Source organism: Salmo trutta, chromosome 29 (genome assembly GCF_901001165.1).
Source record: "Salmo trutta chromosome 29, fSalTru1.1, whole genome shotgun sequence".
Taxonomy (NCBI): Eukaryota; Metazoa; Chordata; class Actinopteri; order Salmoniformes; family Salmonidae; genus Salmo; species Salmo trutta.
In genome coordinates, this window is record NC_042985.1 from 12,150,455 (window position 1) to 12,174,951 (window position 24,497).

At 43.4% G+C, this 24,497-nt stretch overlaps 1 protein-coding gene across 6 annotated transcripts in view; it reads right to left on the reverse strand.

Annotated features, from left to right (window-relative positions):
* The window catches only part of LOC115166931 (inositol hexakisphosphate and diphosphoinositol-pentakisphosphate kinase 2), a 53,044-nt gene that overhangs the window by 23,220 nt on the left and 5,327 nt on the right, over window positions 1-24,497 (reverse strand). For 5 of the 6 annotated variants that reach the window (XM_029720876.1, XM_029720874.1, XM_029720875.1 and 2 more), the window contains exons 4-25: window positions 23,544-23,634; window positions 22,969-23,054; window positions 17,985-18,139; window positions 14,045-14,146; window positions 13,727-13,888; window positions 13,029-13,150; window positions 12,012-12,113; window positions 11,650-11,736; window positions 11,132-11,207; window positions 10,268-10,380; window positions 8,814-8,899; window positions 7,935-8,060; window positions 7,731-7,852; window positions 7,469-7,651; window positions 6,493-6,634; window positions 4,140-4,363; window positions 3,280-3,407; window positions 2,918-3,032; window positions 2,701-2,808; window positions 2,496-2,612; window positions 1,853-1,993; window positions 1,432-1,525 (exon numbers count right to left, since the gene is read on the reverse strand). In XM_029720876.1, coding sequence (XP_029576736.1) covers window positions 1,432-1,525; window positions 1,853-1,993; window positions 2,496-2,612; window positions 2,701-2,808; window positions 2,918-3,032; window positions 3,280-3,407; window positions 4,140-4,363; window positions 6,493-6,634; window positions 7,469-7,651; window positions 7,731-7,852; window positions 7,935-8,060; window positions 8,814-8,899; window positions 10,268-10,380; window positions 11,132-11,207; window positions 11,650-11,736; window positions 12,012-12,113; window positions 13,029-13,150; window positions 13,727-13,888; window positions 14,045-14,146; window positions 17,985-18,139; window positions 22,969-23,054; window positions 23,544-23,634 — 2,682 coding nt within the window. Of the gene's footprint in view, window positions 1-1,431; window positions 1,526-1,852; window positions 1,994-2,495; window positions 2,613-2,700; window positions 2,809-2,917; window positions 3,033-3,279; window positions 3,408-4,139; window positions 4,364-6,492; window positions 6,635-7,468; window positions 7,652-7,730; window positions 7,853-7,934; window positions 8,061-8,813; window positions 8,900-10,267; window positions 10,381-11,131; window positions 11,208-11,649; window positions 11,737-12,011; window positions 12,114-13,028; window positions 13,151-13,726; window positions 13,889-14,044; window positions 14,147-14,895; window positions 15,628-17,984; window positions 18,140-22,968; window positions 23,055-23,543; window positions 23,635-24,497 lie in introns of those variants that run through there. The other variant, XM_029720877.1, reaches the window with a different exon arrangement.

The following is a 24,497-nucleotide window of genomic DNA, read 5'->3' on the forward strand; positions in this document are numbered from 1 at the left end:
ATCCTAAATTAGAGTAGATGCACTTGGAAACTCAAAGAATTGTCATTAGGATGGTTAATCATAAAAACATACATTTTTACCAAAACTCTGATAAAATTAAAAAAAAAAAAAAAAATCAGTGACAAGATAACTACACATCCCTACAATCTTAAAACTTGGCTACCACTTGAATAGGCCTCTAGCATGGTCCGTATGTACCTACGGTGGCTAGGCCTCTAGCATGGTCCGTATGTACCCACGGTGGCTAGGCCTTTAGCATGGTCCGTATGTACCCACGGTGGCTAGGCCTCTAGCATGGTCCGTATGTACCCACGGTGGCTAGGCCTCTAGCATGGTCCGTATGTACCCACGGTGGCTAGGCCTCTAGCATGGTCCGTATGTACCCACGGTGGCTAGGCCTCTAGCATGGCCCGTATGTACCCACGGTGGCTAGGCCTCTAGCATGGCCCGTATGTACCCACGGTGGCTAGGCCTCTAGCATGGCCCGTATGTACCCACGGTGGCTAGGCCTCTAGCATGGTCCGTATGTACCCACGGTGGCTAGGCCTCTAGCATGGTCCGTATGTACCCACGGTGGCTAGGCCTCTAGCATGGTCCGTATGTACCCACGGTGGCTAGGCCTCTAGCATGGTCCGTATGTACCCACGGTGGCTAGGCCTCTAGCATGGTCCGTATGTACCCACGGTGGCTAGGCCTCTAGCATGGTCCGTATGTACCCACGGTGGCTAGGCCTCTAGCATGGTCCGTATGTACCCACGGTGGCTAGGCCTCTAGCATGGTCCGTATGTACCCACGGTAGCTAGGCCTCTAGCATGGTCCGTATGTGCCTACGGTAGCTAGGCCTCTAGCATGGTCCGTATGTGCCTACGGTAGCTAGGCCTCTAGCATGGTCCGTATGTGCCTACGGTAGCTAGGCCTCTAGCATGGTCCGTATGTGCCTAGCTAGGCCTGTAGTATTGTCCATAGTACATCTGACATTTTAGTAATTTAGCAGACGCTCTTATCCAGAGCAGTAGTGAGTGCATACATTTTCATACCGGTCCCCCGTGGGAATCAAACCCACAACACAAGCGTTGCAAGCGCCATGCTCTACCAACTGAGATACACGGGACTAGTACCTAGCTAGGCCTCTAGCATGGTCCATAGTACAGTATCTAACTCCAGGTTGATTTCTGTCAGAAATAGACTGTGAGAGCACCAATCCCACCCCTCACTCTACCACCATAGGCTTTAATGACAGTTGGGGTGATATAGGTAAACACAGTTGCCATAGCTACAGTGTAAGGGAAGGATTGGGTAAAGTTGCCCTTAGATGCTGCTCTTAGGTTCATTTTGCATTCCCCCCACTAATGGTTAAGGCTAGGATTGGGGGAGGGGAAACTGATCCTAGAGCTGAGCGTGTTAGGGAGCAGGGAGGAAGGAGACACCCACCTAGACCACTCTGCTTCATCTCAGGGGACTGGCGAGAGCAGGAGGGGAAGAGACGGTAGCTGCCTGCTTTGGATGAAGACGTCTCTGACAGGACCTGGGGTGACACATACACACATTATATGGTAAGGAGCAAATTCAGAGCATCTGACACCATACACAGATCTCCATCACTGGCTGCCAGACTGAAGGACCACGTGACCTCTGCCAGACAGACAAGTAACTCAGAGCAACAACACAGCAGGAAAGCCCTGGCTTATGGCTGCATCCTAACTCATGGATCACAAAAGTCTTATAGTATATCTCTATAGTCTAAAGATGCTTGCAATCCTTGTCTCATCTTTCACTGCTGCTGCTACTACTATCACTACCTCTGGCATTACTGACAATAGAAGGTTGTGTGTGTGTGTGTGTGAGATTTTACCTCCATAGACCCAGTCTTCCGGTTGCGAATCAGAGGGGATCTCCGGTGGATGCCCATTGGCTCAGAGAGTGGCAGGGCCCGGTCGGGCTCATCACGTGATAGATCCTCCAAGCTGCCAGGGTCTGTCTGTTTCTGATCATTCTGAACCAGGAAGAAAGGTACCACAGACATGGGGCATGTGCACACAACACATTTAAAAAAATACAATATACCATACCCACACACTTCACAGGGCATTGATGTACCACTATGGGCACTTTCACAGTTCCCTGTATGATCCGGATGCTGGATAGTTTGGTACCCTGATCCGCGCTATAAAGCATGCTTGAAACTCAAACAAACCTTGGCTGAATGAATCCTGGACCTGCCAGAGTGGTGGGATCAAGATCCAGGACCAGAGTACCAGGCTTTGTGACACGGCAGCCCGAGTAGCGTTAAACTTTTGCCCGTTGTAAACAAGCTAGCTTGCTAAGTCATGTAGAATGTGTATCTTGCACCGTGAAACGGTTATTTTCAGTTCTTGTTAAACCATAATATATTTTGTAGAATTCTCAGAAATGCCTCATAAAACCAAACCATGGTAGTGAACTTCATATGTGAAAACATCCTATTAGATTAACATTAGGACCAGACAAACACTTACCTCTGCAGAAGCGGGACGGAAGCCGAAGCCCATTGGTGCTTTCTCCTCCTCCTCGCAACCTTTGACCCCAGGGCTGAAGTGAAGCTCCACATGGAAACGCTCCTCTGACGACGGGTCCTGAGGGACAGCACAGAGAGGGCTTAGTGAAAGAAAGGGAAACAGACACACACCTACTACAGAAACACACACACACACACACCACTACCTTGTTGTTGTCCTCATAGAGCATGATAACTATCTGGGTCATGTAGTTGAGTTCAGAAACGGCACCAAGGTAGTCCATCGCCCGCTTCCACTGCTGGTCCTTCTCCTCCTGTCACACACACACACCAATTATTGGATCGAATGTAGTTCTGTTGCTGTTGTTCAGGGAAATGTAGTTCTAGGTAACCGTAGTTCCTCTGTGGTAGTTATATGCTTACGTCGAGCAGGCCTCCATAGCGGAAGGTGCTGAGTAGAGAGTGGACGTGACTCTCGCTGGTGAAGTACAGACGTGTCCGCACGTGGCGACCTGGTGACATCACTCCTCGAGAGTACCTGAGTCGCCAGAGAAACAGAACATAAATGTTTTTTTTTGTTTTTTTATTGCCGTCAAACATGGACCCTGTGAACAAAGACATAATTGACTGAGCTACAACTTCATGTTGCTGTTGCCTTTACACGCAGATCTAGGATCAGCTCACCCTTTACAAATCTTAACCATTCGGAGAGAGGAAACACAACGGACCTTAAATCAGCGTCTAGGTGCAACTTGACTATTGCTGCCCTGTGAGTCAAGACTCACAGTGGATGGAGTTTGTTGACTGACTCATCCTCGTGGGTCCTCTGGAGGTCCAGCTGGATCTTCTTGACCAGAGGTAGGCAGTAGGCGTACGCTATGTCCAGCTTCTCCACTTTGTTAATGCCGTATTCCTGAGGAGAATACACAAGTCGTGAGCATTACTCCCTGCCTAAGACACACAGCGGTCAGAGCGTTGCTGTATACAAAGTCTGGGAGCATATAAACAGTGACTGGTGTCCATCAACAGTAGGTATGAGGATGTCAGCCAGAGCTTGTGACAGCCTGTGGAGTTCCAGAGTATCCATCTACCGCTTACAACTGTCCCAGCCAACCCTCCTTCCTCATCTGTGGTATGATAATATCAGCGAGGGCGTGTGACAACCTGAACAGCTCCAGAGTATCCATCTACCACTTACAACTGACCCATCCAACCCTCCTTCCTCATCTGTGGTATGATAATATCAGCGAGAGCGTGTGACAACCTGAACAGCTCCAGAGTATCCATCTACCACTTACAACTGACCCACCCAACCCTCCTTCCTCATCTGTGGTATGATAATATCAACGAGAGCATGTGACAACCTGAACAGCTCCAGAGTATCATTTTTATGTTTTAGTCATTTAGCAGACGCTCTTATCCAGAGCGACTTACAGTAGTGAATGCATACATTTCGTACATTTCATACATTTTGTCTCCGTACTGGTCCCCCGTGGGAATCGAACCCACAACCCTGGCGTTGCAAACACCATGCTCTACCAACTGAGCCACACGGGACATCAATCCATCTCTCCAAACATCTCTCCACTCCCTCCATCCCTCTCTCCACTCACCATTCCATCCATCCACTCCACCCCTCCCTCACCTGTGGTATGATGATGTCGGCGAGGGCTCGGGACAGCCTGAACAGCTCCAGTGTGTCCTCCAGGCCCAGCGTGGCGTTGTGCTGCACGTCGTACTTCACGCAGTCATAGATATCCGGGATCTTGCTGATGTCGTAGCGGCCACTCTTCATCCGGAAGTCCCGCTCCAGCTTGGACCAGCGTTGCAGCATCAGCTCCAGAGACTCACTGTGGTACAGCTGCAGGTCTGAGGGTCAGGAGAAGAGGAAGAAAAGGAGATGAGATGGAGGAGAAGAGGAAGTAGAGGACAGGTAGGAGAAACACAGTAGTCTGGGATTGGTACAGATTAGAGGTCGACCGATTAATCGGAATGGCCGATTAATTAGGGCCGATTTCAAGTTTTCATAACAATCGGTAATCTGTATTTTTGGCCACCGATTTGCCAATTTTTATTTTTTACACCTTTATTTAACTAGGCAAGTCAGATTAAGAACACATTCTTATTTTCAATGACGGCCTAGGAACAGGGGTTAACTGCCTTGTTCAAGGGGGATTCGTTTTTGCAACCTTCTGGTTACTAGTCCAACGCTCTAACCACCTGCCTTACATTGCACTCCACGAGGAGCCTGCATGGCAGGCTGACTACCTGTTACGCGAGGGCAGCAAGAAGCCAAGGTAAGTTGCTAGCTAGCATTAAACTTATCTTATAAAAAACGATCAATCTTAACATAGTCACTAGTTAACTACACATGGTTGATGATATTACTAGTTTATCTAACGTGTCCTGTGTTGCATATAATGGATGCGGTGCCTGTTAATTTCTCATCGAATCACAGCCTACTTCGACAAACGGGTGATGATTTAACAAGCGCATTTGCGAAAAAAGCAGTCGTTGCACCAATGTACCTAACCATAAACATCAATGCCTTTCTTTAAAATCAATACAAGTATATATTTTTAAACCTGCATATTTAGTTAATATTGCCTGCTAACATGAAATTGTGTCACTGCTCTTGCATTCATTGCCTGGCTCGTTGCGAACTAATTTGCCAGAATTTTACGTAATTATGACATAACATTGAAGGTTGTGCAATGTAACAGGAATATTTAGACTTAGGGATGCCACCCGTTAGATAAAATACAGACCGGTTCCGTATTTCACTGAAAGAAAAAAACGTTTTGTTTTCGAGATGATAGTTTCCGGATTCGACCATATTAATGACCTAAGGCTCGTATTTCTGTGTGTTTATTATATTATAATTAAGTCTATGATTTGATAGCGCAGTCTGACTGAGCGATGGTAGGCACCAGCAGGCTCAAAGCATTCATTCAAACAGCACTTTCGTGCGTTTTGCCAGCAGCTCTTCACAATGCATTGCGCTGTTTATGACTTCAAGCCTGTCAACTCCCAAGATTAGGCTGGTGTAACCGATGTGAAATGGCTAGCTAGTTAGCGGGTGCGCGCTAATAGCGTTTCAAACGTAGAGGGACGGAATCTATACTGTTACACTGGCAATACTAAAGTGCCTATTAGAACATCCAATAGTCAAAGGTATATGAAATACAAATTGTATAGAGAGAAATAGTAATAATAACTACAACCTAAAACTTCTTACCTGGGAATATTGAAGACTCATGTTAAAAGGAACCACCAGCTTTCATATGTTCTCATGTTCTGAGCAAGGCACTTAAACATTAGCTTTCTTAAATGGCACATATTGCACTTTTACTTTCTTCTCCAACACAGTTTTTGCATTATTTATTTAAACCAAATTGAACATGTTTCATTATTTATTTGAGGCTAAATTGATTTTATTGATGTATTATATTAAGTTAAAATAAGTGTTCATTCAGTATTGTTGTAATTGTCATTATTACAAATAAATAAAATCAGACGATTAATTGGTATCGGCTTTTATTTGGGGTCCTCCAATAATCGGTATTGGCGCTGAAAAATCAATCGGTCGACCACTAGTACAGATCAAATCAAATTATATTAGTCACATGCGCCGAATACAACCTTACAGTGAAATGCTTACTTACGAGCCCCTAACCAACAACGCAGTTAACAAAAAAAACTAATAAGAAATAAAAGTAACAAGTAATTAAAGAGCAGCAGTAAAATAACAATAGCGAAACTATATACAGGGGGGAACTGGTACAGAGTCAATGTGCGGTGGCACCAGTTGGTCGAGGTAATATGTAGATGTAGGTAGAGTTATTAAAGTGACTATGCATAGATGATAACAACAGAGTAGCAGCAGATCCACCTCGCCTTGTGCTGTATTGATTGCCAATGTATGGTTAGTGTTCAACATTGTACCGAGCTGAAATAACCCCATCACAGTGCTATACTATGTTAACAAAAGGGTGTACCTGCAGATTTGGGGTCCTCTAGTCTCTTGCGTATCTGGGAGGTGAGACTCTGGATGAGTGTGTAGACCTGGTCGCATGTCATCACAGGGTTCTCCACAATCCTCATAGAGTTAACCACAGAGGCTGCACCTGTAGGGGCCAGCTGGACGGACACACACACACACACACACACAAACAACGCGCTAAAAAACATTATGCAATAATGCATAGCTTAAAACATCTAAATCTGCTTTGCTTTCATTACAACCAATTACAGAGCCCAGAATGATCAAAGAGCAGAGCAATAACATAGAACAATTTCCACCCTCCTGTAGCAATCCCTAGTTTCTATACATCATCTCACTCACGTATGAGTTAGCCCAGCTCCAGCTTGATTTAGCCCAGCTCCAGCTTGATTTAGCCCAGCTCCAGCTTGATTTAGCCCAGCTCCAGCTTGATTTAGCCTAGCTTCTGTCCTTTCCCATTCAGTAAGATGCATTAGAAAGGATGAGGAGGAAACTAAAAGCTTCAGAAAGTATTTGTGGAAAAGGGAGCTTGTTCCGCTTGCAAACCTCATTAGGATTAAGCCCTTCCGGAGGCTAGATTTACTTTAGAGACTTTGTAACAATGCCCATTTCTTTTTCCCTCTAACCCCTTTTCTTTATAGCTTGTGTTTGTAATGGAGGTAGTATGGTAATCTACCTATGCTTTCCTGATAAGACTCGTGTCAGCGCCCCAAGTTAATGCCTAGGCCTGATAAGACACATGTTAGCTCCCCAAGCTAATGCCTAGGCTAGGGCACACAGACGACCCGAGTTTGATACCTGAGGCACAAAACCAATGAAAACATCCCGAAGCGGAGTGAATGGGCAGGTACTATCTACTAGCCTGTTTTCATTTTGCATCGTACAAAGTTTTGCTACGGTGTGCCCTGAACACTACCCAGGTCGGTTGCACTTAGTGATTGGCTGAGCAGGAATTCAATGAAATCAATTACCCTATCGTAGTCCTCCTCGGTGAACTCCTGGTCTTTCTGCATGATCTCGTGGAGACGGGCCTTGACGCGGTGTTGGCAGCCGCTGAGTGAGTCGCTGTCGTTATCCAGCAGGCCGTTCATGTTGGCACTCTTCACCATCTGCACAAGGATGGGCGTCAACTCTCCCTCTAACGCCAGCAGACCCTGCCAGGCAAACACTCAGATAAACACATTTACACACACAAAGAGCTTTGACCTCTAACCTCTGACGCCTAGTGGTTACCTTGGCGAAAGCTGCGGCGGTCATCTGCACTCTGCCCTCGTCAGACGCGTAGATCTTGAGGTCGTGTCGGTACGTGCTGTGTAACCGTAGCAACCCGCAGCCAGGGAACCCAGCGTAGTCTCCTAGAACGATAGACAATGATCAATGTTTTTTTCAGTGAACATAGTTGGCAACATTGTTTTGGTGTGTGTGTGTGGGTTTCACCTTGTCCTCCGGGGTACATGCAGCGGAAGGCCCTGCCCAGCTCTTCAGCCTGTACCCTGCCTGCTGGGGTCAGCTCCCCTCCCCACTTCAACACCAGCAGCAGAGAAGGGCACTCCTTACATGTGTCTGTGGAACAACACATCAGCTTAACTAGCAATCATTTCAATCCTACGTATCGTAAAACCTCAATTGAATGCCCAGGCTGGCTTTAACTGTGTGTGAAGTGGAGTTTGGTTGGAGACCAGTACGTATTGTACTAAGGCATTTAATACAATTCCTATCACTGATAGCCCAGCTTGAAATTGACAACACTTTTGTTACATTTAGCACACAAAGCATTTGTTACAAAATGAGAAAATGAAGATTGCGCAAAAGTACCTGCAGATAACCTACCTACCACTCTGTGATCAAACTCACTAATTGGCAATACCGACGGTGTTTTTGACATGCAGGGCTCAAACGTCTAGCGCTAGATAGATAAACTATGACTATGAACTGAAGCAGAGTGGCAATTTGATGTGTTCATATGAGGAGAAACTGATACCCAGCTCTTACTAGAGACCAGTGTTCATTTGCTAGAATGTCAAGTGATATTTGGCTACCATAAGACACTGATGCTTGCTGGAGGCTTGGCGCATAAGGGACGTTTTACAGTAGAACACTTTTTCTACAAATGCAACTCAGACATATAGTACGTGGTGCTGGCTACCATAAGACACTGATGCTTGCTGGAGGCTTGGCGCATAAGGGACGTTTTACAGTAGAACACCTTTTCTACAAATGCAACTCAGACATATAGTACGTGGTGCTGGTGGCTGGGGGAAAGCCCCTTATGATCTAAGCAGTAGAGGTGAAATGTTTCCTCCGTTTTCTCCATACCTTCCTCCTCGCTGGATGTTTTGGGCTGCCCATGGGGCAGGTAGGTGATCTGCACTTTTCTGTTGATCCCGGAAAAGTGGCCATACCTGGAAAAGACAGGAATAGAAAAAAGGGAGAACCATGTGTTATGACTGTCCCCATGTCCAGTCAATCATGCATTGAATAGCCTGGGTGTCAGTCTGTTTCTGCTTCAGCCAACTTGTCATTGTCTAGCTAGCCAAAACGTGCCTGGAAATCAGGGACTACGCAATGATAGTGTTGTTGAATGCAAAACCAGTTAGTAACAGACATTTTTTTTAAACAGCCTCAACTTTGTTCTGGCTGCTTGTAGATAATTTGTCATCATCATTAACTAGTTACCAGATCAAAGAGAACTGATTCACTCTTCCTCAATCTTTCAAATGTCTAAGAATAACATCTGATTGGACTATCCTGCAGGTTCCATACACTACTTTACAGCTTTGTTATTGCACAGACAAAACTGGACATTATGTGCGTTGTCCAGTTCATATTTTTCCGCAATCTAGTTTTGATGATATTTTGATAGAACTACGATGGCCCAGAAAATCAAGAAGCCCCAGGTGAGATTGTGTGCCTAATAACACGTTGGCCTAGTTAGACACGTGTGGCGGATGAATCAGAATTAGTTGGGTAACATAGATAATTAAGATGTTTTATTAGCATAATATGCTTATGTGAGATACTTGTCATTAGAATGTATCCCTTTGGACTGTCTTTCAGTTGCACTTTTCCCTTAGCTGGGGCTCAGTCACTTGGGGCCCAGAGAGGGGAGAGGTCAGGCTTGTCTTTCACATGTCCCTGGTGCTATGCAGAATATCAGAAAGGGAAGAGGACAGAATGGAACATTGTCTTCATATGTGAATGTGTCTTTACCTATTCTTAAAGCATTTGAAGGGATGGCATGATTAATGGGGAACCAATTACTTGTCTCCACAATGTCTGTGCGCAAGTCACTCCCCTCAGTGAGCTTGTCCAGGAGTGGGATCAAGAGGGGGTTTACTTGAGATGGGAGTATCTAAAGTTGACAATTGATATATGCCACTGGATGAGTTGGTGTTTCTGTGCTATGAAGTACCAGGAACGAGATTAGAACCTTGTCTTAGGGACCAAACTGAACGATAATTTATAGCGAATGTTATCTGGCTAAGGGATACTCCTTTCTCAAATATAAAGTCCCTTTGTGAACTGTTTCTAAGATCTGTGGTTCGTCATGTAGGTTGACAGGGGTGTGTCTTGGCTATAAAAGATCTTTGTACTTTTGTGTTGTCACTTTCAATGGTTCATTAGAGATGGCTCATCATTGAAAGTCAAAGTGCTTTTGCAAAGCTGTTATTATTAAATATGTAGTTTAAGTATAACTCTGACTGGTGTGGGAAGTTTGTAACTCTCCTCATTTGGTAATGCAGAAATTAGCCACCACACACGTCACTCACATCTCCAGAACGGTCTTCAGCTGCTCCAGTTTGGATTTCTTCTCTTCGATCTCGCAGTCTTCTCTTCCATCACCCAGTTCTAGCAACAGTTGCCGAGCTATGTCCAGTACCTCCTAACCACACAAAGGAGATGGACAAAATGACAAAGCCATCAGAGAGATGGAATAGAGTGTATTACTTTGAGGAAATTATTTTAACAGTCTTGTGGTTTACACAAACAAAATGGACAGTTGAAATTAGTCGTGTCAAATGGGATTCCTACACACAGCTTTGACCATCTCAACACAGGAATTGATACATTTGCGATCAAAGAGCGGTACGATGGCTAACTAAGTGAATTCTTTCAACCCACATTTAGTCAAGTTAGTTATATCTTACTAAGTACAGATGTGGTCAAATGAAGAGAAAAATTGTAAATTCAGATTTATTTCTTCATCTTGATCCTATGCAGTTGTTAATCAAACACACACATGTAAACAAAACAAAAGTGTAATTAACAGATTTTAGAAGAAAGTGAATCATGCAAGAGTGCCAATATATTTGACCGCATCTGTAAGTTAGCCAGCCAGATGTATTATTTACAGTTAGTTAGAAATCCCTCCTACACTCATTCGCTAGCTACCGTAACACATTTCTAAAAATGACGAAGTGGCTAAAGTGAGTAAAATAACAAAGATCAACAGTGAAGTATATCCCCTAAAGGGCTACATACTATAGAAGAAACAAGAGGATATAGTTTGTATAATATCAACTTTTCAGTACAAAGGCCTTTCTCATGACCAGAAAGGCCTTTGTACTGAAACGTTGAAACAATAATGCCCTCTTCTCGTATGGCTTTGTTGGTCGCTCATTCTATTTAGTTACCTGCAGTTGTTTGGGCTTCTTCAGCTTCAATTTCCCTGTCTTGTAACCCCCGTATTTGTCAAACAATTCAAAAAACCTATTGAAGAGAGAAAGACATTGTATTTTATACCAAATGTAGTAAAAAATATATATAAATAAATAAAAGAGATCAAGTCACTTATTTTGATTATTTAGCAGATGCTCTTATCCAGAGCGACTTACAGGAGCAATTAGGGTTAGGTGCTTTGCTCAAGGGCACGTCGGCAGACTTTTTAAAATCTAGTTTGTTTGGGATTCGAACCAGCGACCTTTCGGTTAATGGCCAATAGGCTACCTGCCGAGTCGTCATGGTGGATCACAGTGGATGTCATGAAGCTTAAAGACTGGTAATTTGTCAGGATTATTATGACACGATTTAAAGATTTAAAAGAGTTAAATAAAGGTTAAATTAAAAAAAACACAATTAAGGGGTCATTGACGATCATGACTTCCAAGGCATTACACCTAGACTTTACATACAGGGTTACCAAAGAACTCACATGGGATTCCGCACTTCCATCTTCATCTTCTGCTTAGGAGTTCGGTCTCCGTGGCGGATTATTGCGATGACACAGCGTAACTCCATCCTGATTGGAGGGAATGTGACAGCAAAAAGTAATACGAGTGAACAATGATGGTAGGTTGGGGTAACAACTTTTACCCCATCACTGGCATGTCTAAATAAGCAGAAACTTCACAGTGAAGCCAGTTATCTTTGAGACAGCAGTGGTTTTGATTATGTGGCTACAGTGAAGTTGTACATTTGTCTACCTCTTCAAAGTTTTTGCGCCTACAAGTTTGTCTTGGCAACGTTTTACCGATCATATGCACTAACATACTAGTCTGTGTATGTGAGACTCACATGGTGCCAGATGTGGTTGGGACGATGGGGATGTCCTCAGCCTCAGTAGGGATGGACCAGGGGATGTGGAACTGAGGAGCTAGCTCCCTCATCACTATATTACTGCAGAGGACAAGGAAACAGTTCACATCATAGAAATACATTATGGTTAACATACAGTCAACATTTACCAACATCTGGATCTTCTGATGGATTATTAACTTCTATGTAACTAGTGAGATAATGATAAATGCAAGTAATCTGTAGTACCATTTGTTTCCCCACTGATATTGCTGATAGCTACTTTATTGAGGAAACATATACTTACTATGACTGAGATGTGGTTGTTCCACCTAGCTATCTTAAGATGAATCCACTAACTACATGTCGCTCTGGACAAGAGCATCTGCTAAAAATCATAACAAAACAACTGTGAAATGATTCAGGATCAGCTGTCCCAAACGACACCCTAGGCTACCTTTAATCAGTTTGTGCTGAACTGGACTAGTTGTTATTGGCTTACAGAAGGGGGGGGGGGGGGGGGTGGCCAACCTTGATCCTGAAGGGTGCCAGGTTAATTACAACCCAGCACCAACACTAAACTCAAATAACCAGGCTTCAACAAAGACCACAATTAGTCTAATCAGTTGTGCTACAGCAGGGGTGGATCTGAAGTCTGCAAACTGAAGTCTGCCCCTGTTGGACCAGGAGTCACAACACTATGCCCCTGTTGGACCAGGAGTCACAACACTATGCCCCTGTTGGACCAGGAGTCACAACACTATGCCCCTGTTGGACCAGGAGTCAGAACACTATGCCCCTGTTGGACCAGGAGTCAGAACACTATGCCCCTGTTGGACCAGGAGTCAGAACACTATGCCCCTGTTGGACCAGGAGTCAGAACACTATGCCCCTGTTGGACCAGGAGTCAGAACACTATGCCCCGCTTGGACCAGGAGTCAGAACTGGCATACCCCTGGCATAATGTAACCCTATGAAAACACAATATGACTGAAATAGCCCTCTGGCACATCGTACCCCAGGATCTTGGCACAGTCGTCGTAGTACTTCATGGAGTTCTTGACGAAGCTGAAGCCGTTGACGTCGCAGACGTAGGAGTGACCGTTGGCTCGGAGAAGGTCAAAGCCACACACTGTTTGCTGCAGGGGGAAAAGAGTCAGATAGGAATGACATGCAGTGTAATTGGGGGTGGCATTATCGAGAATATCAATCAGGGTAAGAGGGGGAAAATGTACTTATTGAGGGTGTGTGTTTGTTGATTCTCCTTTATATGACCTCAGCCTCTGTTCTGTTTTCTCTTCCCTTATAAATCAAAGTGATCGATCATCTTGAGAGTGCACTCAACAGGCTGCCTGGAGCTACAGTACATCAGACCTGGGTTCAAATAGTTGAAGTGCTTTCTTTAGCCTACCTGGGGTGCTAGGTGGGTGGGGTTTGCACTTTTCTATTGGTCCCATTGCAACAGGCAAGCACAGCTAGGGTATCTAAAATAGCATTCGAACCCAGGTCTGAACTGTGTACCAGTTCATCACATAGAAGATGGGCAAATCAATGACCAATTCCACGTCGACCCATAGCCCCTACCCAGAGGCACTTGATGAAGATTTTATCCAGAGCAGCAAATAGTTCACACCTATCGGCTATTCAGTATAATGTGGGAATCTATTCAGCACCACATGGGAATCGAACCCACAACCAACTGACCCATAACTGACCTTGAATGCCAGGCAGACCTTGCGGGCCACTAGTTTCTCCATGGCGGTGAGCATGACGGGGTAGCGGATCTCCTTCCCCTCACTGTCTCTCTCCACCTTCCCGTCCAGGGCAGGAGACTTCCTGGCCTCAGCGTGGGCATAGTCAGGCCCCACCGTATACACCTGAGGACACATACACATGGAGAGATTTAGTACAGACACACACACACACACACACACACACACACACACACAGAGTGCATTCGCATAAGACAAACAAACATGCATAGATACAGACAGATAAACAGAAATACAGACTGACAATCGCATAACACACACCTTAACGTCCGTCCCGTCCGTTGGCATGAACTCTTCGTAGATGTAGGAGCCAGTCTTCCTCACGTTGCTCTCTGGTGAGTACACACTGCTCCGGCTCCCGATCTACAGGACAGAGAGGCAACAGCGTCAGAACTACGTACTGTCTACAGCACTGGTTCCCAAACTCCTTTAGCTCTGTAATCAACTGAAAGCTGTTGGTGTGAAATACCAACTAAACAGACCAATCATTCTACAACTCAGAATAAAACCACCCACCAGCAGGCGCCCAGTGGACTAAACACTTGGGAAACACTGCTCTTCACACGATAGGATTACATTAGGACTGAATGAACGTCCACCATACAACTCAACTGTAACCAGAGTCAAAGAAAGAGACTAGGGTTCATTCATCAGTACACAGTGTTGCACATCGCTTATGATCTATTGCATTTCAGAGGAAGAACACATACAGCAGCTTACTACAGTCGACTTGGATTGAGAGGGATACTAATACTGTGTGTGATATAACCATTCGATCCCAATAGCTGATTTTAAATCCTGACAAAAACATTGGCCCGTTTTATGACAGGTTCCACAGTCCCGAAAGCCCTCTGAGAATGTGAGGTGAGATCACACTGAATAAAACAGACTAGGAGTCAAATAGAATTTCAATGAGCTGTTGTATATTTGGAGGACTACGCTGATCTTGGGTGAGTTTTGCATTTTTCCCACTAATGGTTAAGTTATGATTGGGGAGTTGATCCTAGATCTGTACCTAGATGACGTTTCACCTCAGAGCCTGTTAATAGAGCACGAGGTAGGCCTGGCAGTTGTCATAATCAAGCAACTGGTGTGTGCAGTTAAACACATACCTATAGAATATGGAACATATAGATCCAGTCACGATAGCTATATTCTATCGGGACGTTTCCCAGACTCAGATGAAGCCTAGTCCTGGGGTGAATTCAAGTTTTGGACGATGTTTTGAAACTAAAGGTTGGTCCATCACAGTTTTGTTCCATTCCCGTCTGCTTGGTTCCGCTTCATTCCTAGTGAATACATCCTTGGATTAAAAAGTGCTTGCTTTTTAGTCCAGGACTAAAAAAAACGGCCCAATAGAATATAGCTAGATATAGAAAACATAATAGTTGACTGAAAGTATCACAGTTCAGGCAGTATAAAACAACTGTGAGGGCCGGGATACTTATGAACCCCTATATCTTCTTCCCTAGAGTCAGATGAACTCATGGATACCATTTTTAAGTCTTTACATCAATTATGAAGGAAATTCAAGAGACTAGAATTAGCACAATGACTAAAAGTTTATGGTATAACTTACCATGCTATCAGTTACCATAGACTTCCAGTCATTGCGCTGACACTATTTTGGTAACGCTAGTTAGCAAGTTCCTTCCAACTGCATGCAGAGAAGGTTTATTTCATCCACGCGTTCATCTGAAAAAGGGCTTTATTGCCAAAATCTTGAAGTATCCCTTTAAGAATGTTATGACTAAAAGACACAAAAAACTAAACCTTAAGAGCTTATCCTCATCTTTACTACTTTATCTACACACAATACCCCATAATGACAAAGCAAAAACAGTTTTATAATAAAAAAATAAAAACTGAAATATCACATTTACATAAGTATTCAAACCCTTTACTCAGTACTTTGTTGAAGTTCCTTAGGCAGCGATTACAGCCTCGAGTCTTATTGGGTATGATGCTACAAGCTTGGCACACCTGTATTTGGGGAGTTTCTCCCATTCTTCTCTGCAGATCCTCTCAAGCTCTGTCAGGTTGGATGGGGAGCGTTGCTGCACAGCTATTTTCAGGTATCTCCAGGCTGTGTGCTTAGGGTCGTTGTCCTGTTGGAAGGTGAACCTTCGCCCCAGTCTGAGGTCCTGAGCACTCTGGAGAAGGTTTTCATCAAGGATCTCTGTACTTTGCTCCGTTCATCTTTCCCTCGATCCTGACTAGACTCCCAGCCCTTGCCACTGAAAAACATCTCCACAGCATGATGCTGCTACCACCATGCTTTACCGTAGGGATGGTGCCAGGTTTCCTACAGACGTGACGCTTTGCACTCAGGCCAAGAGTTCAATCTTGTTTCTCATGGTCAGAGTCATTTAGGTGCCTTTTGGCAAACTCCAAGCGGGCTGTCATGTGCCTTTTACTGAGGAGTGGCTTCCATCTGGCACCTCTACCATAAAGGCCTTATTGGTGGAGTGCTGCAGAGATGGATGTCCTTCTGGAAGGCTCACCCATCTCCACAGAGAACTCTGGAGCTCTGTCAGAGTGACCATCGGGTTCTTGGTCACCTCCCTGACCAAGACCCTTCTCCCCCGATTGCTAAGTTTGGCCGGGCAGCCAGCTCAAGGAAGAGTCTTGATGGTTCCAAACTTCATCCAGAAATGTTTTGGTACCCTTCCCCAGATCTGTGCCTCGAAACAATCCTACCTCTGAGCTCTACGGACAATTCCTTCAACCTAATGGCTTGGCTTTTGCTCTGTAATGTCAACTGTAGGACCTAATATAGACAGGCGTGTGCCTTTCCAAATCATGTCCAATAAATGGAATTTACCACAGGTGGATTCCAATCAAGTTGTAGAGACATCTCATGGATGATCAACGGAAACAGGATGCACCAGAGCTCAATTTCGAGTCTTATAGCAAAGGGTCTGAATACTTGTAAACAAAGCATCTGTTTATTATTTTTAATACATTTGCAAAAATTTCTAAAAACCTGTTTTCACTATGTCATTATGGGGTAGTGTGTAGATTGATGAGGGGGGAAAAAAGTATTTAATCCATTTTAAAATAAGGTTGTAAGATAACAAAATGTGTTAAAATTCAAGGGGTCTGAATACTTTCTGAATGCACGGTGTGTGTTTTTTCCTACTGGCAGTAGCATAACAGGTGATAACCGAATCCAGACCATCCGTCAAATCAGAAAATAACAGGTTTCTTTGTTTGAAAACACTTTTGTAGTAAAGTGATGGTTGTTCTCCTCCCTCTGTCAGAACAGGATGTCTGCATCCCAAATGGCACCCTGCTTCCCTATGCAGTGCACTACAGGGGCCCATAGGGCTCTGGTCATAAGCGTCGCCCTATATTGGGAATAGGGTGCCATTTGGGACGCAGACTAGATAAAACCTAGGCCGTGTCTACACTTGACAGTTCATGCAGCTTTTGTATTCTGATTAGAGTTCTGATCATGGAATTCTAGACCTACATTTAAATGTGTCTACCGTGTCCACATTGTGTCTGGATTCCCACATAATATTAAAACGGTGGAACCGGCTAAATCTGATAACACCAACTGGATGGCAGAAGCCAACTACTGTAGCTAACCTCTAACTAGCCAGAAAGCAACGTTAAAGGGATTGCAAAGAGGTTAGCATAACTCTGGCCAAACCGAAAATATTTTCTCTAAATAACCTAGCTGGCTAGCATTTGAAGCGTGCCTACACGTTCCTCACATGCTGATGACGTCACCCACTGTATGCACTTTTGGTAGCCTGATTGCGTCCAGACTGAGGAGAAATCCACACACAATGCATCCCTGACTGACTCCTGAAGTGGTCAGCCAGATCTGAACACAATCTGACCACACGACCACCTGCCTTTTCAATGTGATCTTCGTAATCTGATAGCAGAGGTTGCATGTCAAGTGTCAACACAGCTCTAATGTCATCGTGTTCCTGCCTGGTTGAGGAGCCCAGCCAGAGTGAGTGCCTGGTGTGGCTTCACCTATTTCAGTACCCTTAATGTGCTTTAGAATAACTTCCATTATGGCTATGAGGAACCCTTCGGTTGGGGCTGAGGGAGGAGAGGAAGTGTGAGGGAGAAAGAAGCCTGGTCAAAAAGATACCCCAGGGCCTTTCCCATGTGGGTTAGACAGAGGAACGGATTGGGGTCATTTTGTAAGGGGTTAACGGCTTAGGGATCAGAACGTGACCTTTCTGAAGAGGCGCTGGCTTCCCCCTCCCGCTGAAGTGGGATAGTAGATGTAGACGTTGTGGTCTTCAGCACAGACGGGTTTCTCCACAAAGGGTTTAGGGAACACCTCTCCATTCACCTCCACGTGGTCTTCTCCCTCGACCAGGTTACACTCTGGGGAAGACACACAAATACAAAGTTGTATTCATTAGTGCACACCGCAGCTAAATGTTTTGCAACAGAAAACATTATACAAAGAAAATGTGTTTTATTGGACAAGTTCAGGTAGCCCCTCCTCGTTTCGGTCCATTTCTTCCATTCAGTTTGTAGTGAATACAAACCAGGTGCATATTGTCAGTTCATTGTCAGATTCAGATGATGGTCAGCCCTTTCAACTGTAAATAGTATGATTCAACCAGTTGAACCTGTACATTACATAGTCCCTGTTTCAAAAACGGACAATTACATGTCTTAGTATACCATTGACAGTCCGTACAACCCTGCCCTCATACACTGAATAGTGTTGTTTTATCAAAATTCTCAAAGTATCATGGCAAGCAAACAAAACATTAAGCAGACTGAATTCCCTGAGGAAATCAGAGTCCTAATGTTAGTTTCTAACAGCTGGTCACGTGTTTACTCTTCAAGCTACAGCACACAGTACTTGACATAAAGCAGGTTCTTAAAAGGACCATTGAGTGGAGTCTGCTTAATGTTCTTTTTTTGACATTGAAAATCAAGTATCATGATAACACTAACTGACAGCTCTACCTTAACTGAGAAAAGGGTTGTAACATTTTAGAAGCATTAGACAGAACCTTGATAGTGTTTAATGTCTACGTTTGAACATTAGTCATGAAGGTCAGGCTGTTGTAACATCTACTGTCCCTAATGGCGTGACTTCTAAACTGTAAATTGAGGACGCTATTCTACCACCATCACACCCATCAGGGATGAGGAAGACATAACCCATCTAGTGAACTCTACCTTGCAGGACTGTGTTCAGTCTGAGTATTAAAAGGGAAAATGGATGGCCTCCAAGTCACGTCACCACACTCAGATATAATTACAGTATGCTCAGGACCTAAGACACACTCCCTCAGTCACTCATAACTGCGATATTTACCACAGGAACCAAAATAAACCAAGTCAGTATCCCAAATGGCACCCTATTCCCTATATCAATTGTTCCGAATAGGGTGCCATTTGGGACATAGACCAACACTGCCTTGGGAGGATGTCGGACAAAGCCTGGAGAAGTCTGGTGTTTATACCCAGAAGAGAGAAAAACCGAGACCTCACTGGAAAGTGGTTTTATTCTTTCTCTGACTATAACCAGGTTTCCATCCAACTTTTTTTTTATGCGAGTGAAGTACATGTCGGATAAAAAATAAAGAAAAGTCACGACAGGCCTGATGGAAACTGCTAATTTGTTGGTACATTTTTCAAAATGTCGACAAAACAAGATTCGCTAGACAAAGTGAGATATTTGTATGTCTGTAAAATGTATTATGCGAGAAATGGCAGAGGAAAAACCTTTATGCGCAAACATATAACCATCATATAAAGTAAACTTGAAGTCACAATGATATGTTGTGTGGTCCTCCCACTACGACTTGGAAAAGCATGCAGTGTATTAGGCTACAGATAAAATAAGTTGATGAATTTCACAGGGTGGTGAAAGTGCACAGTGATGAGTTTGATGCTCCTTTCCAATAAATATTGAGGCTCTTATTCTGGTAACATGATGATCGCCTGCTGTTTACAAAAATATGTATCTTGCTCTTTTGGTTTATAATAGGAATCTCATCATGTAGGTAGCCTACCCGCACTGTATCTGTAAGTTATTGGCTAGAGCGTACATGTAAAGACCAGAGTGGGCACATTCGCCATATAAAACAAAGTTTTTGGTGACAAAATGATCAGTAGAGTTGAAAATGCGATGGAAACCCATTTACTTGTATTTATATATTTTTTTATGGGAATTTAAACAGCTCGTTTTTTTTTATGTGCACTACGTCATAAGGCACAGGTTTATATCCGCAACAAGTAAATTGGTGGGAAAACACACATTGTTTTTATGCAAATATGCAAATATTCACATGAAAATCTGTCAATTGGATGGAAACCTCGCTTAGAATCACGTCTGGCTACGTTGAATAGGGGAATGTTGAAAAGGGTATTTGGTATTTTATTAGAATCCCAATTAGCTGTTGCAAAAGAAGCAGCTACACTTCCTGGGGTCCACACAAAACATGAAACAGAATGATATAATACAGACAATCAATACACAAGAACAGCTCAAGGACAGAACTACATACCTTTTTAAAAAGGCACATGTAGAAAACATATCCATGCATACACACAAACTATATAGGTCAAATAGGGGAGAGGTGTTGCTTTATCTGTTTTTTTAAACCAGGCTTGCTGTTTATTTGAGCAATTTCAGATGGAACGGAGTTCCATGCAATAATGGCTCGATATAATATTGTACACTTTATTTTTTTCTCGATTTGGGGACTATGAAAAGACCCCTGGTGGCATGTCTGGTGGGTTAAGTGTGTGTGTCAGAGCTGTGTGTAAGTTGACTATACAAACAATTTGGGATTTTCAACACATTGTTTCTTATAAACAGAAGAAGTGATGCAGTCAGTCTCTCAACTGTTAGCCAAGAGAGACTGGCATGCATAGTATTTATATCAGCCCTCTGATTACAATGAAGAGCAAGACGTGCCGCTTTGTTCTGGGCCAGCTGCAGCTTAACAAGTTATTTCCTTGCAGCACTGGACAATCAAGATTCGACAAAACTAGAGCCTACAGAACTTGCTTTTTGGAGTGTGGTGTCAAAAAAGTAGAGCATCTCTTTATTATAGACAGACCTCTCCCCATCTTTACAACCATTGAATCTATAGGTTTTGACTATGACAGTTTACAATCTAAGGTAACCAAGTAATTTAGTCTCCTCAACTTGTTCAACAATCACACCATTCATTACCAGATTCAGGTGAGGTCTAGAACTTAGGGAATGATTTGTACCAAATACAATGCTCTTAGTTTTAGAGATGTTCAGGACCAGTTTATTACTGGCCACCCATTCCAAAACAGACCGCAACTCTTTGTTAAGGGTTTCAGTGACTTCATTACCTGTGGTTGCTGATGCGTATATGGTTGAATCATCAGCATACATGGACACACATGCTTTGTTTAATGCCAGGTCATTGGAAAAAAATAGAAAATAGTAGAGGGCCTAGAGAGCTGCCCTGTGGTACACCACACTTTACATGTTTTACATTAGAGAAGCTTCATTAAAGAAAACCCTTCTAGTTATATTAGATAGATAGCTCTGAATTCACAATATGGCAAAAGGTTGAAAAGCCATAAACCATACGTCTTTTCAACAACAGGTTAGGGTCAATAATATCAAAGGCTGCACTGAAATCTAACAGTACAGCTTCCACAATCTTCTTATTATCAATTTATTTCAACCAATCATCAGTAATTTGGGGAACGTTGAAGAAATATGTCAGAAATTGAGCTTACATGATTCCTTATTCCACATGTCAGAGATGTGATGTTTGTTCTATGTGATATACAGTATAAGTTCCTGGGGAGAATACAACACTATGTAAGTAGTGAGCAATAGATCCTGCCTAAGACGCACAGGGGTAAGTATGGGAGCATCTGAACTGTGAGACAACGAGCCAGCTTCCCTGTGGAACGCTTTAGACACCTTGTAGAGTCCATGGCTCGATGAATTGGGAGGTGTGTGGGGGCGACTCCGGGATGTTCCTCTGTCCAGTGTGTGTTCTTTTACCCATCTTAATCTTTTATTTTTATTGGCCAGTCTGAGATAAGGCTTTTTCTTTGCAACTCTGCTTAGAAGGCCAGCATCCCGGAGTCACCTCTTCACTTTTGCCGTTGAGACTGGTGTTTGCGGGTACTATTTAATGAAGCTGCCAGTTGAGGACTTATGAGGAGGCGTCTGTTTCTCAAACTAGACACTCTAATGTACTTGTCCTCTTGCTCAGTTGTGCACCGGGGCCTCCCACTCCTCTTTCTATTCTGGTTAGAGCCCGTTTGGGCTGTTCTGTGAAGGGAGTAGTACACAGCATTGTACAAGATCTTCAGTTTCTTGGCAATTTCTCGTATAAAATAGCCTTCATTTCTCAGAATAAAAATAGACTGACGGGTTTCAGAAGAAAGCTATTTGTTTCTGGCCATTTTGAGGCTGTAATCAATGCAAAAACAAATGCTGATGCTCCAGATACTCAACTAGTCTAAAGAAGGCCAGTTCTCTTGCTTCTTTAAAACAGCACAACAGTTTTCAGCTGTGCTAACATAATTGCAAACGGGTTTTCTAATGATCAATTAGCCTTTTAAAATGATAAACTTGGATTAGCTAACACAACGTGCCATTGGAACACAGGAGTGATGGTTGCTGATAATGGGCCTCTTTACGCCTATGTAGCTATTCCATATAAAAAAATATATATATTATTATTTTTTTTTAAATCAGCCGTTACCAGCTACAATAGTTATTTACAACATTAACAATGTCTACAATGTATTTCTGATCAATTTGATGTTATTTTAATGGACAAAAAAAAAAGGGTTTTCTTTCAAAAACAAGGACATTTCTAAGTGACCCCAAACTTTTGAACAGTAGTGTTTGTATTTCTATCAAAACGTTCTACAACATAGTGCCCTGCTGAACACGCCCAGTTATCTTGAAAGCCTAATGATTTACACTACAGGGCCGACAAGAACTGTACTGGCTCAGTTATTTTATTTCACTTTGTCCTTTCTAGCACAGTTCCAGCAACTGTGGTGGATGGCTAACCAGGCCAGCCCAACACAGTACAGTTTGGCTCAGTATTGTGAAAAATGTACAAGGTTTTAAGAGTGACCAGAAAGGTATAGCACCAGTAGAGGCGACAGGGACAGAATATTGACCATTCCTAATGGGACCGCCAATGCCTGACCTTTGGGGACCGCACACTGACCGTCTGGTTTATCTGGGTCGCGGTTCAGCACAGCGTAGCGTGGTAGATCGATGCCTTCCTGCTGCAGGATACGATACACCTCCCTCCTACAAAACAGACAAAACATAACATTCAGCATTCAAGTGAGAGATAGTCAGCCATCTCACTTAACATGAATGCTGTATTTCTAAGATTGCACAAATCACCACGTGACACCAGTTCAAACAATGCTGGTCACACATCACCACCAGTAATCACCATAATAGCAATATAACATCATACGGTTCTTATTCCACATAAGACCTCCAGAACAGCACAGTATTAACCATGATGTTCTGTGATAACTACACCCCTCTATACAGAACACTAAGTTTGTCCCGATACATGGCAAATATTGTGTCCTATTGCTTGGATAATAAACACGTGACTCTGGGTGACAGAATAAGGCTGTTTGTTTCCCAACATCAGGACTGTTTTCCTCAAGAAATGAAGTCTGCTTCTTGTTTTATTAGCTTGCCATGATACTTCTGAATCGGTGTATCGTGATACAGTTGTCATGACAACCCTACAGCATGCATCTCTAGCTTTGGTTGTACCTGTCCTGTATGTAGTACTGTGTGTTCAGGTCATTGATGAGCAGTGGGTTTCGGAGTTCGGCGTAGCTCACTGCCTTGTCCAACGGGAATCCTTCAAATTCAAATGCAACACCAACTGTTAGCAAATCCTATACGCAGGCCACACAGTATGTGCAAACTTCGCCAGGGGCAAGAATGGGACACATTAATGAAGTAAGACAAGTGAAAGTAATTGAAATGAACGCAGTCCAGTGGGCAAACATTGTTCAACTGGGTTTCTCTTCAACATTTTGCTAAAATCAATGGTAGCAAATTTAGTCACATATTAGTCAAAACAGGCTGTTGTGGTGTCAGACAGAATTAATCAAGCTGGGTTGAAGACGAGTAATGCTGACACAGCATGGTACGAGAACGGGCTGTCTGTGTGTGTGTGTGTGTGTGATGTAGTAGCATGTGACTGTGTTTAAATATGTGTACCGTAATTTCGAGACTATAAGCCGCAACTTTTTTCCCACGCTTTGAACCTCGCGGCTTAAACAATGACGCGGCTAATATATGGATTTTTCCCACTTTCACATTTTTTTGAAAGGAGATGACTTCGGTGGTTTCAGTGCACAGGAGGAGGAAGATAGTGACCAATGACTTTCTTGGTAGGCTACTGTTTACTGCAAATTTTTTATTTTTTGTTACAAGCCCTGTTTCGTTAAAGCCTATTTATTTTTGTTACAAGCCGTGTTTCGTTAAAGCCTGTGTAAAGTTCATTTGTTGTACCGGTAGGCACCTGTGGCTTATAGACATGTGCGGCTTATTTATGTTCAAAATTAAAATTAAAATTAAATTCATTGGGTGCGGCTTATATTCAGGTGCGCTCAATAGTCCGGAAATTACGGTAATCACTTTTTGGACTATAGAATAATGGGTGGGGTAATTAAGTTGAATACAGTGCTTTCATCAGCAAACAGAGTTGGTGTGTGT